The 12,220-nt window shown below is 40.4% G+C and overlaps 1 protein-coding gene across 1 annotated transcript in view; it reads left to right on the forward strand.

The window, feature by feature from the left end:
• Window positions 1-211: 211 nt before the first annotated feature.
• nxph1 (neurexophilin 1) overlaps window positions 212-12,220 on the forward strand; it is a 45,374-nt gene continuing 33,365 nt past the window's right edge. Inside the window, exon 1 of the mRNA XM_061093240.1 lies at window positions 212-265. Coding sequence (XP_060949223.1) covers window positions 212-265 — 54 coding nt within the window. The remainder of the gene's footprint in view (window positions 266-12,220) is intronic.

A 12,220-nucleotide genomic window follows, 5' to 3' on the forward strand; every position in this document is an offset into this window, starting at 1 on the left:
ACTGATCCTCCGTCCCCTGTGCCCCCCCCCTCCTCGTCTCCAACTCTCAGTCTGTGTTCCAAGATCATGGGCTGCGCCGTGTTCTTCTCGCCTGGGCTGCTGAGGAGCTTGGCCGCGCTGTGAGACAGACACCGGGTGGATTTATGGTCGGCAAAGCTGCAACTACCAGCCGAGTGGGAAATTAGTGGAAGTTTGTGAGAGTGCCGGGAGGATGCGGGTGACGTGCTGGTGCGCCGTGTTCCTCCTGACACCCGCGCTTTGCCTGGTGAGTTTGATTCTCCCGCTCAGTCTGCATTTCTGCTTTTACTTTGCCTCACGCTCAAAGTCTGGAGGACACAACCGTGATTGTGTACTCTCAGTGGCGCACTTTACCTCCGCTCAGACGCACAACTGTCCGCGGCTGTTGACTGGCTTGACCGCGTAGCACTTTGGATAAACTGTCTAGTGTGTGTAGCAAGAATCCAAACTTCTAGCTTTATTTAAACTTTTTTGTTTTTGTTGTTTTAACTACACTTCGACAAAAATATCAAGTTTAACAGTGAAAGTTGCACCGCGTGTGCCTTGTCCGATGTGCGTAATATGCAGAATATTGCTGAGGATGTTCAGCTTTTTACACAGAAACGACGGATCGAAATTAGTGATTTGACACAGACAGCATGTCTTTTAATGGGATATTTATCGGTTTCTGTTTAGACATAATTCGGAAATGAGGCGCCTAGAACAGAAATCTTTAACCGGCACATGCAGCAAAATGGTCTCACGGGGGCGCCCTAATAAACCAAACCTCCACTGACTGCCTGGACTGGCAGAGTACACACTCTCCGAGCGGGTTAGGCAGGGACCCGGTGACCTGTCCGGCTGGTTATCTAACCGGGCGCGTCGTGGAAAACAAACTGAAGTTGTTGGAAATGTACTTTTAACAGTATAGTTAAGGTCGCTTCAAATTAACCAACAAGAAAAAACAACAAGGCAGCAATTGGTCATTGAGTTAATCTTTAATTCCTGGATGAACTTAATTTGTGTGGTTATAAACCTGAAACTATGTACTGATGCATGATCCAGGTTTGTGATTGTATAACAAATGTATGCTTTTAAACTGAAGTAAATAATGGTTTTATTTTGACACAAGGAAAATGCAGCATTACTTCACGTTTTCAGTGTCCAAAATAAACAGGTAGAATCCCCCCAAAAATTGAAATAGATCCTCTTTAGCCTTTTAAATTTCCACACAATTTTTTTTTGATTTTCAGTTCATGTGAGAAAACAGAAAACAGAGAACTTGTAAATCCTACTTTCTTCTAATCAAACACACACCTCAAAGATCCATGACGAAATTCTTTATTTTATCTAACTATATATTTGTTATAAAAAGTTGTATTTGCAGTTGTTCAAGCGTGTTCGTGCGTGTGTGTGATTTTGCGTGTCCGTGCGTGTGTGTGCGTGTCCTCTTCATTTGTCTAAAAGCCAACATAGCGGGTGGACTTGGAGCTCTCCAAGGTGCTGAAAGCGTTTAAACACATTCCGCGCCTCACACCTTAAATAAGTGGTTAACAGAGATTTAAACAGGCCAGACGGTTAACATATATTTCACAATATATACATTTATTTAACAGATTTTTTTAATTGAAAACTAATAGTACCTAAAGCCGATGTGGTATTGTCTTCGCTTTCTATTTAACTTTTCCATTCTCTCAGTCTTTTTTTGGGGCTTTACAAATTGTTCGGCCTCTTCTTCTTCTTCTTCTTCTTCTTCTTCTTCTTCTTCTTCTTCTTCTTCTTCTTCTTCTTCTTCTTCTTCTTCTTCTTTTTCTTTTTCTTCTTCTTCTTCTTCTTGAAGCTAGATTTAATTTGTCGACATCAGATATCAGCATGACTTTATTGTAACAAAAAAAATCATACTGTCTAGGAAAAGATGTGTGTATGTGTGTGTGTGTGTGTTTTATTATAATACAGCGCAGCGGTGATTAAAAATACGTCTTTCCAACTAAATCCTGTTCGCCGTGTAGTCTGAGTTGAATTATAGCTGGTAAACACACACACACGCGCGCGCGCACACACGCACACACGCGCGCGCACACACTATCATCCCGGCTCGAGTAAACCGAGTTTATTGTGCAGCGCGTTAACCATCAGCCTTATCCGCAGCAGCGGAGGATTAGAGCTGAACTTTGATGGTTTTATTTCGTGTTTAAGGCTCCAGTCTCCGTTTAAGCCTCTTGTCTGCGAGCCGCGCCTTGACCCCGATAACAGCGCGGCAGGTAGACTGTTACCGTACAGATGGAGAGCGGGACCACCACCTATGGCTCCACTTATTTAATTAACACACCTCTCATTATTCCCGGACAAAAGAATCCCATTTGGGATTATTATGATTTCTATACATACATCATTTTAATGGGAATTCCGCACGTCTAAGCCACAGCAGTTTATATGGATACATGAAAGAGGTGTTGTGTCTTCTTCGGCATCTGTAAACACTCTAATCTGTTATCAAATTGTATTTCATGTTTAACTTTTCTTTCCATTTTATAATACCCTGCAATTTTGCTGCTACAAATGATTTTCCTAATTCAACAATTTAAATAAGTTGATAGATATGAATGAAGGAATAATTGTGTTTACATTAATAGCGGTCTGTGTATTTTTAAGAACAATAGAGGTTCAGGAATCTCAGTGAAAGATATTTTGAAAAACTGAGATTGCACCTCTTGAATTTCGTAGCTGCTCGATCTGACCTTTGACTCAATATCTGACTCTTTTTATGGTCATCACTGTTGTTTAAAATTATGTTTTTTAAATTGCATTCATATTTGAGCACTGTTGATTCTGCTTTCGTCTCACAACATTGATCTAATATATCTCCCTTGATTTTGGATTTTATAATTATTTTCAAAAGATTATTGCCGAATGATTTTTCATTATCTGGAGGAATCATTGGATTTCATGTCATCAGTTTGACTTCTTCTCATATTCATAAACTCATACTACAGGAGGGATTGTAGGATTTGAGCCATGTTGACATTGCTTAAATAAAAACTGGCAGACGTTCTTCTCGCCCAGGCCGTGGTGCAGCATGATGTGAGGTCTCTGTGGTTTCTGGCTCTCTCCTCTGCTGCTGCTGCTGCCGACCCCCACCCACCCAAACCATCTCTCCCTCCTGTCTCCCCTGGGAATAACAGATGCAGCGGTCCCACTGGCAACAGACACCACAGTCACATTAAAGTGTTATTATCAAACAGCGCAAATGGGGCCTGGAGTGTCAAGCAGTCTGCACGGTGGGGAGGGAAGGAAAGTCCCACTGAGATCACTACAGCACAGTTCACACAGTGTGAACACCCACCACCACCACCAGCAGCAACAGCAGCAGCAACAGCAGCACCCTGCGACCCCCATCTCACCACACCCCCTCTCCCCTACACAGGCTTGGAATGAGCCCATCGTAATGAAAAAGCAATATGTTTTCAATGCGCTGTTTGAAGCTGAAATCAAGAGCGGGCCACTATTAATTCAATTATATAGCAAAGGCATTTCTGGAAATGCCCGCATGCTGTGCCACACACACACACACACACGCACACGAACATGCACACAGACACACACACACAAACACACACACACACACACACACACACACACACACACACACACACAAACGTACACACACACACACACATGGCCAACAAGTAAGACCAAGTGCATGGTCTGGCCATCAAGTGCGAGCAGTGTAGTGTGCAAATGGTAAATGGTCTGTATTTATATCAGGCTTCTAGTCTTGATGACGACTCAAAGCGCTTTACAGTACAGTTCAGTGCAGTGGTGTGTGTTTTTTTCTCTGCCCAGATGTCAACAAAGTGAACATTTCTCTCAGTTCCTTCTTCAACCCTTGTGGTACTTAGCTTTTAAAGCAGCATGGAGGTGTCACCTCAGAGCTATCCAAGCCCCGGCTGCTGAGAGAGACGAGTACAAAAGGGCTGAGAGTTCAGTCTTGGAGAACAACATGGCAATTCCCCCCGCTGCCGTCTCCCTGGCCTCAGCTCAGCCCTGTTACCCGGCTCTCATTCAGCAGCTTTTGCACACAACGCTTACGCAAACCGCCACTGCCTCTCAAGGCGTTGACAAGTGGGGTGGGAGGTCTTGAAGTGGATATCTAGGGAGAGTTGAGGGCCTCCAGGGGGCCTCAGCAGGTCTTTAAACATCCCTGAGGGTCCAATGATGTTGAAGGCATTTGTGTTGATCTTAATGAGCGTGTTTGAGGAGGCTCCAGAGGTGTTTGCAGGTATCATGGGACGTGAGAAAGTGTTTTAGAGGTCATTCATGCAGGTGGTGCTATGATATCTAGAGGTCTTTCTGAGAAGAGGTTTGGGGATTGTTGATTCCTTTGGTTGTTTTTTTACAAATGAAGGATAAACCAGGTCAACTTCATCAAAAAAAGATCAGACTAGTGATCGTTAGTAACAGGAATAATCAGAACAGACAGAGTCTGTCCACCAGACAGCATTGGCAATTTTACTTTTACACTGTAAAATGTCCTATAGTCACTTTTTGTATTTTGGTTTACATTATTTTATAAACCAATTCATGTAGAAACATAAACAGACACACACACATCTTTATATAATAATATTCAGATAAATGTTAAATATAAGCATGTGATATTTTTACACTCAAATGTAAATATTGGTGTAATTAGATTTTGGAAGAAAAAAGATGAAGCATGAGCCAGGACTAAGCCAGGACTTGGTCTGACCAAGGAGAATTTGATTGTATTTGCTTATAAAAAGACTGAAAGCTTCAATAGAATAAGAAAGTAGCTGCATTTTTCACTAGAAAAATCAAATTGATTAATTAACTTATTGTATCAGCTCTGAGTGAACAAATAGCTTAATTGTCCATGTGTTTGTATGTTTAATTGTGTTTGCTGAAAAAAAAACCATAAGAATAAAAATGTATTAAAAAATGCAACTTTGTTGTAATGTACATTAAAACCTCTGGGGCTAGATCTATGATTAGATATTTTAAAGTCACTAAGACGACATTTATAATTTTTTTGGAACATGACTAAAATGAAACTATAATTGAAAATGAGGTTGCTTCTTTGGAGCTGACCTTTGACCTACAATCCCACTACATCTCGGCAGGCAGATTGAAAATGCACAGTTTTGGAAACTACATGTCAAGGTGACCTAGTCTTGGTGCAGCACTTTACACTGTGTGAACTGGCACCTCTGTGAACCTGCCTGTGAGTCCTGGGCTCCTCTGATCTGAGCTCAGCCTCCCCAGGCGGCTGCAAACACACACAAACAGCCAAAACAACACTTGACCTTGGTGTTTGGCCATAAAGTCAATGATAATAGCACACACTGTGGTGTCTGGAGTCCAGAGGGGGGCTGAATGAGGGGAATCATCCCTGGATTTGGATCTTTGAAGGTGTTAAATTGGAGAGCAAGATCCCTTAAATATTCCTAGAATAACCAGCCAGTTGACTCTGCAGCCTGTATTTTGCTTGTGTGTGTGTCTGGGTGTGTGTGTGTGGGTGCGCACGCGAGAAGGTGTGATTAATGACCACAGCCTCTTTTTTCTACACAATGCACTGGTCCAGATTTTCAATCGCGTTCCATAGTTCAGAGGTCAAACCTGGAGCTGATCACTGAAGGGTGTTGTTCTCTTGAAATCGAGCGCCTGTTCACGACCCGGGTTTGATCCTGAGGGAAGCTTAACATCCCTTGATTCTCTCTCTCCTCGTAGTGCAATCCTTTTATGGCGAAACAGCACCGCGATAGAGGCGCTTTGAAGTAGCCCGGGGAGAGGAATGTCTCTGAAGGTAGGGAGCGACTGGATAACCTGGTCCACCCTGCTTTGCATCTCCAGGTGCTCCTGTGGCTCCAGAGTCTGCGGTGTGCATGGTTCAGTCTCAGCTGAAAGCGACAGAGCAGATCTCTCCAAAACTCACATCTGCACATAAGAGGATTCAAAAGCCCATTTTGAAAGCACTAGGCCTCTGTATCCAACATATTTTTCAGAACTAATCCTGTGCAGTGAGCAATTAGCATTTAAAATGAAGACAAAAAAACCATAGAGTTGTATATGGGTATCTGTGAGTGTAGTAGCTCCACTGCTGTTTAAAGCCGCACTTGTTGTTTTGGTTTGATGGCCTGCAGCCTGACAGTGTGGTCGAGTTCCAGCACTCAAATTAATCAAATTTTCAGCCGCATCAGTGACAACTCAAAAAACCTCAATGTTCACTTCCTGCCCAGCAGCACATAGCATAGTTATCAACTAGCTGTGAAGCTAAAGAGAACAATGAGGAGAATGAATACGGTACCTTCGACTCCAAGTGAGCGTTAATGTGACCTTGATTTATATTTTTGTGTAACATATTGAATTTCTGGGATTTTTCTTGTTCAGTCCAAATGATCAGCAGTAGCTGAAATGAGCAGTTAGTGTGTATAATGACAACAGCTTCTCTGGTGAAATATTTGGTGTGTCGGAATCTGGCTGGTCCATAAAACATTTTTCGCAGCTTCTATCACACTCGTCTGTCTGTGAAATTTTGGCTGCTTCCCTTTACAGTTTTTAGTCCTATTTTACCAGATTTACCAGAAGGACAATTAACACCCGGGCTTCCCCTCTGATTCATGGGATATGTATTATGAGGCCTTTTCTTTTGCCCTTTATCAGATCAAGGTGTATAACCAGATGTAAGTGGAGGGTGGTGCAAATACACGATCATGGTCTTAAACAGGCCACCACAACATTTGCTTTCCAGATAAGACTGAGGTTATGAGTCTAACGCCCAATTCATGCCTCTGCATCGAATCGACGCCCTAGCTATTGCGAAGCTACCATGTAGACGTGTACCCTACACTGTACCCTACCCTGTGCCCTACCCCGTACCCCGATGTGCACCTTCCATAAAACTATGCATGGTGGCAATGCAGACTTCCAGAGCTGTGATTGGTCCGCTTGGTATCATCGCCTCACTCAGTTTAATGGTCGTATAGACCATCTCCTCACACATCTTTCTTTTCTTCTTTGTAGTTTTTTAAGAAAAAGTAGTTCTTCAACATCTGTCAGCTCCAACCTGAGAACACTTCCCATTGTTCTGAATTAAGGAGAGACTCCAGAGAATTTATAAATAAGCAGACCTGAAACCAGAAGACACGACTAGAAACTCTATGGCCACTAGTGTGTCAGCTCCACGCCCCCGATTGTTTTGGCAGTGTAATTGCAAAGCGACACACCTACATACAACTATGAATAATCACAACGGCTTAGGCCCCGTGTTTAGGTTACGTTCATACCTACAGCGTAGCTTCGACTCAGAACCATGAATAGGCCTTTAATGAACAACAACTTTTCACAATTGTGCTAATTCTTTTTAAATTAAGATAATTTTTAAGAAGAAAAAAACTTAAATAACACTAAACATAGTCAGTGCCCTAAATCCTCATGTAGCTAGGATGCCAGAATCTTTTTTTCATTTCATAACAGAAGCTTCTTTTCACACTCAGCATCTTGTTGATATGGTGTTTTTGATATGGCAAATATCATGAATGCCTTACGGTTTCCACCATGAAACTGCGGTAAACAAACAACAGTCTCAGAAAAACAAATCCAGACAGTCAGGGATGGATTTTTCTATGTAATTTCACTGTAGCATTAGAGTTGTATCAGAGGAGTATGGTGTCAATAATTATCAGTATTTTACAAGATAATTTAGCTAATTTAGCTAAATTAGCAGTTAAGGGTCAAAGCTGGGGATCAGGAACAAGGTTTACCTAACATTAGCAACATGTTATCAGCTGTATGATATTGTAGCTTTCTTTTATTTCCTTTACAAAGTTTTTGCTTCGAACACGTCTGCTTGATTTACTCCCGCAGATACTGTATTAATTTACATTTTTTTATAAAGTCCCAAATCTGTTAATATTGTTGCTTAAAATAGGGTTGAAAAAGTAATTGGACTGGAACCATTGTGAATTAAGAACGTGATATGTGACACCACTAGAACTTACATTTAGATTGTGAAGTGAGTGCTGTGCCCTGAGCTGTTGCTTTGTCATATGTCTTCATACTTCAGCGTGAGAGCAATTTTTGGCACTTCTTACACGATTTTTAAGTAAACCAAATAATTTCTCTTCAGTCTTTAGCAGATGATTTAAAACATTTCTTCTCATCCCCAGAGAGACTTCATCAAGAGCTTTCCCCACAGATCTGTCAACATTTTCTAATAATACTCACACACTTGAGCTTTAATACAATTTGTTACTCATCACTTCATGTAAATGTGATTACAGCTCTCTAGTTATGCAGATTATTAGCTGCTGTAATGGACAGTGAGAAAACACGTCACATTAAATATATGAAGTGCAGTTGATAGAATAACCTGATCAGGACTGTATATCGTAATTTCTATATCTGTACATTCACCCCATCTGTAGTACACAGTAAACTGTGTGGCAGTATCATGACTGGTGTAAGAATATAGATTAATCGTCTCCACAGAACACAGTTTGAAATATTATAGTGCAATACTGGAATCATTTCAAAGTAATTTAATTATGCTATATATTAAGCTATATGAAGCTGGTTTAATTATTTATTGCCTTTTAAAATTTGAATTCCTTTATTACTTTTGGTGTAATTTATCATCAATTCTGCTAACAATGACACATTGATTTGTATATAGTTTTATAACATGTGGAAGGAAAATCATTAAATATGTCTTAAATAGATCCCTCACATGTGGCTCTCTGAGGTTTCTACGTTCTTTTTACCCTGTCAAAAGTTATTTTTTCTATAGTTTTTCTTTACTCTTGTTTAGGGTTAAGGGCAGAGGATGTCACACCTTGTTAAAGCCCAATGAGACAAATTTTGATTTGTGAATATGGGCTATACAAATAAATGTGATTGATTATATGATTGATTAAATTGTTTCTGGAGCATCTATTTATGTTATTTGGTTTTATTTAAATATACCATACAGTGAATTCTGGAAAATCTGACAAACTAGTCCTTGTGTTGTTATAAAAAAGCATAGATGGAGGCAAATGACCAAATAACATTGATATTATAATATTTATTATTGAGGATGAGGACCATGGCAATTTCCTATATATGCAAATATACGTGGCAAAAAAAAGAATTCTGATTCTGATTTAGTTGGAATGGCTCAGGCTGAATTTAGTCATTTACCATGGTACACCAGCATCTGTATTATGATACTGGATACAATGCTGATGCAGGCAGTGGATTTAGAGTTGTATAGTGATGGATTGCCTTGATTTCTAACCTTATGATGGGCTTGACTGACTAGTGAAACAGAACAGTCTGAGAGCCTGCACTCCTCAAGGAGGCAGCAGGAGGAGGAGGAAGAGGAGAAAATAGTGGAAATGGAGAGGAAGAAGGGGTGGGGGGTGATGCTTCCCTCTGCCGCGTCGGCAGTGATGGATCTCCCATCGGAGCTTCACAGTCCAGCAGTCATGGCACTCAGTGACGGGAGTTACCAGCCATGTCCGTTATCTTCTCCTTTAGATCTTTTCATCCTGTTATGTTACAGTGACTGACCATGCGGACATTGTCGCCCTGCTCCAGAGACATGGATGACTTATAAAAAAATCAATGAGTGATGAATACTCATGTGAGCTCTCAAAACCATACTTTAAGCCCACATATTGGTTCGAAAGATTGCACTATTTCTGAAGCAGAGAAATCAGTTCAATGCAATGAGAGAAAGGATTTTACTCAACAGTGTAAATCCTGCAATGAGCCCAACTTCGCCCTGTCGAAAGAACTGTTAAAGAATTCTCTTAGTCTCACTGGAGATTCACTGGAGACCATTAATGTTAAACGCTCTGAGCACTGAGTGCTTCTGTAGGCCCAATTACTGATCTAATGTCCGAATAAAATTCTAGTAACTTGTAACATTTTAAGCAAAAAAACACTGAATCTGTGACACATGTTTTTATTTTCTGGTAGTGTCTTCTCTGTGCATGTGATGACAGGCCGTTGTTTCAGGTCTTACCTGTGTGATTATGATTCATCTAGGTTCAGGAACAATAATGACTTGGTCATGGTTAGGGAAAGATTGTGGTATAAGCACAGAATACAAGCAGTAGGCCAAGTCACTTTTTCCGTTTTTCCAAACCCCACATTACCAGTGAACCTCTCCCTAACAGATTTATAAGGTTCCTTAACATCACACTGTTCCCCCATTTGCTCCTGATAGAGGAATCAAAAGCAGTATGGCCACTGGAGGTTCTAATCTTATTTATCAACTGACTGATCCTTTTCCTCCTGCCATGACAAACCATTTTATTGTGAATAAATTAATCCAAAAAGGGTTTTATATCCACCAAAATCACCTACTTAAAAATATTTAAAAATAACCTAGAGCAATAGACAAGGTTGGTGAGTATTCGTATCTTGTAATTACAGAAAATGTACACTCATGGTTAAAGTTGTGTAAGTCAGGCATTGCTGGCATTACGTCTCAAAAGATAACACTGTTTCTGAATGTTGCTGTTCCACAGGGCTCACTACTAGGTCTTATATTGTTTACTTTATATTTAAAAGATCTCTGTAAAGTATCCAAATGATAATTCCATCTTTAACAATTTTAAGAATTAAAATAGCTGTTTGAGAGAAGAATGAACAAAAATTATTTTCTTTAATGCATGAAAAACATGCCATACAAACATAGGCTACATCAAGGATAATGATTGAAAAATGAGTTGTAGGAAATATTTTTTGGGGTATAAATCTTCACAATTCTGCATTTTAATAACACAAATCAAATGCAAGAAAAGCCAAGTATTGAACTTTACAGTTTATTTGATTATAGATTTGAACAAATTATGTATGATATATAAAACAAATTGTTACCATACAGTGTTCTTAACATGTCTGACGTGACCTGAAATATAAGTCTGAGAAGTTAGAGGCAAAATAAATGCACGTGAGTGACAGTTATTAAGAGTGTCTGATGGAATCCAGTCACTTTGGGCTGCTGATATGCCAGAGGACGATCTGAAATCACAAGGACCTGGTCACTGTGGAGTGGGTTGTTAAATGCAGGAGTTACGTGCTATCCGTTCTCCTTCACTGTAGAGTTTAGAAAAGTCCTGACATTAATTCTCCAAAGAATCAACTCTCTGCTCCATTTTCTGACTTTTTAAAGCAAAGCCAGATGAAGTGAGAGAAACGTGAGATGTAGAACAGAGCGGGAAAGAGGGAAGGGAGGTGAGCGAGAGTGACTTTTATGCTCGGGCTGCTTTATGAGTACAGTATTCCAATTTGTCGTCAACACCCACATGTCTGTCAGGCAGGGCTGTTTGTGATGTCGCTGTCACTCCAAGCAAACAGGATGATATATAACACAGGCGAGGAGAAGCAGGCTGCGAATTGTCAACACAGATGTTGTTTTTTTTCCTTTTTTTTTTTGGAAGAGGAACAAATGATAAAGTCAGTTAGGTTTAACAGCAAAATGACAACTGCAGTGTTATACCTGCCTCATTCCCTCTCTCCCTGCTCATAGGACAGGTAGAGAGAGCAGTAAACTTCAGCAGCTGCCAGCATGAAGAAAACCGTTCATTAAGATAAAAACCTGATGTGCTGAGCAGGAATAAAGTTATAATTCATTAGAAATTAATAAAATATTCTCAGTGGTGAAATAGACTGTATCTACATAGAGATTCTCCAGTCTTATTGACCAATAAGAGCACTTTTATCAAACAAGTTGTACATACCCATTCATTCACACATTTTATATGCAGTGTTTTTCCACAAACCATTCATTCATTGTTGCCGAAGCTGTCAGGGGTAATTTGGGGTTACATTTCTTCTCCAATGAGAATTTGGGATGCAGACTTGAGGTGCCAGAGATCAAACCGCTGACCTTCTGGTTAGTGGAAGTCCCTCTCCACTCCCTTAGCCACAAGCACCTAGTGACTGTTCTCACTATGTGATAACAGCATTGGTTGCTCACATTTTCTGAAACAACCACATTTTTCCAGACAAATTTCTTGGGGGATATAACTGGTAATTTAATTTATCAGAGGGAAGGCAGGAGTAAGTTCGACAAAGGATGTGAATGTGATAGAAATGATCTTCTCCTAATGTTTAACTCTCAGCCTAACCATGGTCAAGCCTTTCCTAAAGGCTCTTATATACTTTTACGTATCCGTTTCTCGGAGAGGGCTCCACGGAGGGCAAAGAGTCT

The sequence above is a fragment of the Limanda limanda genome, chromosome 19 (genome assembly GCF_963576545.1).
Source record: "Limanda limanda chromosome 19, fLimLim1.1, whole genome shotgun sequence".
Lineage (NCBI taxonomy): Eukaryota > Metazoa > Chordata > Actinopteri > Pleuronectiformes > Pleuronectidae > Limanda > Limanda limanda.